The sequence below is a fragment of the Macadamia integrifolia genome, chromosome 10 (genome assembly GCF_013358625.1).
Source record: "Macadamia integrifolia cultivar HAES 741 chromosome 10, SCU_Mint_v3, whole genome shotgun sequence".
In the NCBI taxonomy this organism is placed as follows: domain Eukaryota; kingdom Viridiplantae; phylum Streptophyta; class Magnoliopsida; order Proteales; family Proteaceae; genus Macadamia; species Macadamia integrifolia.
In genome coordinates this window covers 26828975-26832313 of record NC_056566.1, presented here as the reverse complement: position 1 = coordinate 26832313, position 3339 = coordinate 26828975, and the positions used below count along the sequence as shown (strand labels likewise).

Here is a 3339-nt window from a genome sequence, read left to right as displayed (position 1 = left end):
CCCCCCCCCCCCCCCTTTTCTTTCTTTTTATTGCATATCATGGTTACTATGTCATGCTAGCAAGGAGCCTGCATTTTTCTGAGACTAGTTCATAAGAAAACAAAAGGAGGAAAACTACATTGGATGCACATCATTGTTGGATTCAAAGAAGACAAATGAATACACAACTAAATGCTTAAACACCCAAAAGCAACCACACAAAGTGCAAAAGGAACAGAGGTCCATTTTCCACAAGATCCTTAGGCCATATGCTAGAATTACAGAGCTTTGCACTCGAATTGGAAGCACAAACACACAATAATTCCCCAAAAAAGTAAAATTTTGTTCATTTTCCCTTCTAAGAGAGTATTTCCATCGTAATACCAGTGGAGCAATCAACTTGGGTAAAAGAACAACTCCATAGAAGAACAAAAAGTGTAAACTAAACAATGCATATATTTCAACAAAAATCTATAATAGCAAAATACGAAATGTAGATTATTCAATGAGACAAGCATTACTCACATCGCGGTAGATCTTAACTTGAGTGTCTAACTTAGACCTCCAATTCTGTAAGTCCTGCAGCCACAGAACATTTAAATGAGATATATATATATATATATATACATATATATATATATATATATATATAGAGAGAGAGAGAGAGAGAGAGAGAGAACCGGTGACTGGTAAAAACAGTGAAACATACCTGCTTCAGGCCTTGGATTCTAGTAAGTAGCTCCGATCGCGATTCACTCAATTCCTGAAAAAAGTAACCCAACTCAAGACAATTAACGATGTAGCTTGATTTAGATATAACTGAAGGAAAAGGAAGTGGTTTGGAGAGGGAGAAAAACAAAGAACAAAATCCGCAACGCACAGCAATCTTTGAGCCAATAGGTTCCATGTTCTCCTTTTTCTGCAAAAAATAAAAAATTATGGTGGGGAAAGTTATAAGAAACAAGAATCATGCAGAGGAACAGTAGAAGTGGACGCTATTTAGGGTTTTCAGAAGAAAGAAACGTTACCGACGACAGAGGAGCAGCGGCAGTGGGCGAGGGAGAAGAAGATGGCGAAGAATCAGAATCAGCCATTAGAGCTCGATTCGACAATGTACGGACAGCGGATGATCCAAATCGGCTTTTCGAGTGGGTTAGGGTTTATGATTTGAACTAGGAGAGAGGTGCGCGTCACTGAATTGTTATCACTCGACTACTGGAGACTGGTTGCTTTGGTGTGTTTCAAATTGCGGATTTGAGCGGGCGATCTCAAATCTTTAAATTCTGGATTTTGAATTTTCAAGTTCCGCAGCCCAAACATTAAAAAGAGCTAAAAGGTAGTTAATACTTAATACCACTTAGCAGGTTTTTTTAATTCTTATTCAAATGTTTTTTTTCTGTTTTAGAGCCGGTTTGGTATCATTTCTGTTTCAGAAACACGCCGTTTCGTGTTAAAAACGAAAATTTCAATTTCTGTGTCAAAATGCAGTTTTCCTAGACCCATCGTCAATGAAACATTCATTCCGTCAAGTTTTTAATATTTGGTGAAAAGAATCATTAAAAATGGATCTTAAAATTTAGTGCATATAATTATACAGAATTATGCCTATAGTTTGGTGCAAAATTTTATAAAATATATTGTAGTTCTACCTCTCAACGCTCTCCACTTCGGCAGCAATTTCTCACTCTCTCAACGAATTTCATTTTTCATTATAGTTTGGATATCTCCTTGATCAATGGTTAACATTGTGGTAGTGAGAGATGAATGAGATAAACTTCTCCAACAATACTCTTCCCCTTCTCTGTGAATGATCTCTCTCTCCTTTGTTTCTTCTTCCTTGGTGATAATTCATCTCCCTCTCTCCCAGTAGATATGTCAAAAGAGTATTAGATATTATTTACTATCATTTAATTTCATTTAATAGGATATTTTTTTTTGGGTTTAAGTACATAAGAATTAAACTATATTTTCTCTTTAATAATAAATGGTATTGAATATGTTGACTCACAATCAATGTCTCGGAACCTTTCGATGCTTATATAGCGACTTTATAGAAAAAGTTGATAAATATATACTCCTTCACCAAGCAGTCAAGGAAAAATTTGTTTTAAAACATATGGGCAAAAATGTGATAGTGAAATAATCGACTTCACTTGCAAATTAGTGCTACAAGATTACCCTTATTTTGATATTTTTTTTTTTTTTAATTCTTTACTTTACTTTCAACCTTTGGGGTTCTTTCATATATGCACTTACAAACGTTTTATTTTTTTTGGTAAGGTGCATTTACAAATTTGACAAACCAACTTTGTAAAGTTATTATTACCTGTTGTTTATCTCCTTAAAATGGATTGTTAAACCAATATTGGGCTAATTCTGATCAATTCCTCACCAATCTTTCTTATTCAATATCAAATTTTGGGTTTTTAAACCTGATTTGTCTTGGTCTCAGTTGCATGTCACTCATCAATGGTCATGCGGGAAATCTTAAATCTAGAAATAATTCATATATAACCAATTAGCGGAATTTTGAGCCCTATAAGGGTATAACCTATTGGATTGGGTGAAACAATAGGTATCATCTACTATCCACTACCAAATTACCATTTTTAGCCTTTGGTTATTTATTCTAAATTTTAAATTATGAATAATTTAATGAATATAAATAGCTGGAATATCTCAGTTGGCTAGAGTGTGTGGCTGTAAGTTTCGTAATAATATTATAATGTTACTAGGCCAAATTTGACTACTACAATTTATTCTTGGAATGCATTGTAAGTCAATAATGTATTCCAACAAATCATACAAACATAGCCTTAATTTCAAAAGGTCACTACATCATTCCAAATTACAGCTGTATAGTTCATTTCAACTCCGCCGTGGTTTCTTTCCCTTGAATTGAAGGAATAGTGATACCTAAATGGCTAGATTTTCTACCACACAATGAAGAACTACTCGTGCCATCGGACCTAAATTTAGAACTATAACCGACTGTGTTTGATATGCCTTTAGGTCAATAATGCATTTCATGAAATCATGGCAAACACAACCTTAATTTCAAAAAGTCCAAGATATTATTCCAAATGCTAATTTCAAAAGTCCAGAATACTATTCCAAACGCTTTCAAACTATAAATGTATAGTTCATTTTCTTTAAACATCATTTAGTGTGAGATCTTGAGGTGAGGTGCCAAGGGACCCACAAAATGTTAATGTTGAGCGGATGAGATGTTTAAGATCATGGATGGAAGACAAAGGATGTGTTTGTTGTGATTTCTTGAAATGTATAACAAATACCAACAAAAATTTTATTTGTTCACTAATACTTTTATAATTCCATACATTGAGAAGCTTAAACCTC

General features: G+C 34.0%; 1 protein-coding gene across 1 annotated transcript in view; it reads right to left on the bottom strand.

Annotated features, from left to right (window-relative positions):
• The window catches only part of LOC122091018 (CAP-Gly domain-containing linker protein 1), a 3961-nt gene extending 2679 nt beyond the window's left edge, over nt 1–1282 (bottom strand). Inside the window, exons 1-4 of the mRNA XM_042660824.1 lie at nt 1008–1282; nt 860–898; nt 689–742; nt 505–558 (exon numbers count right to left, since the gene is read on the bottom strand). Of these exons, the coding sequence (XP_042516758.1) occupies nt 505–558; nt 689–742; nt 860–898; nt 1008–1073 (213 nt within the window). The 5' untranslated portion in view covers nt 1074–1282. The remainder of the gene's footprint in view (nt 1–504; nt 559–688; nt 743–859; nt 899–1007) is intronic.
• Nucleotides 1283–3339: the final 2057 nt, after the last annotated feature.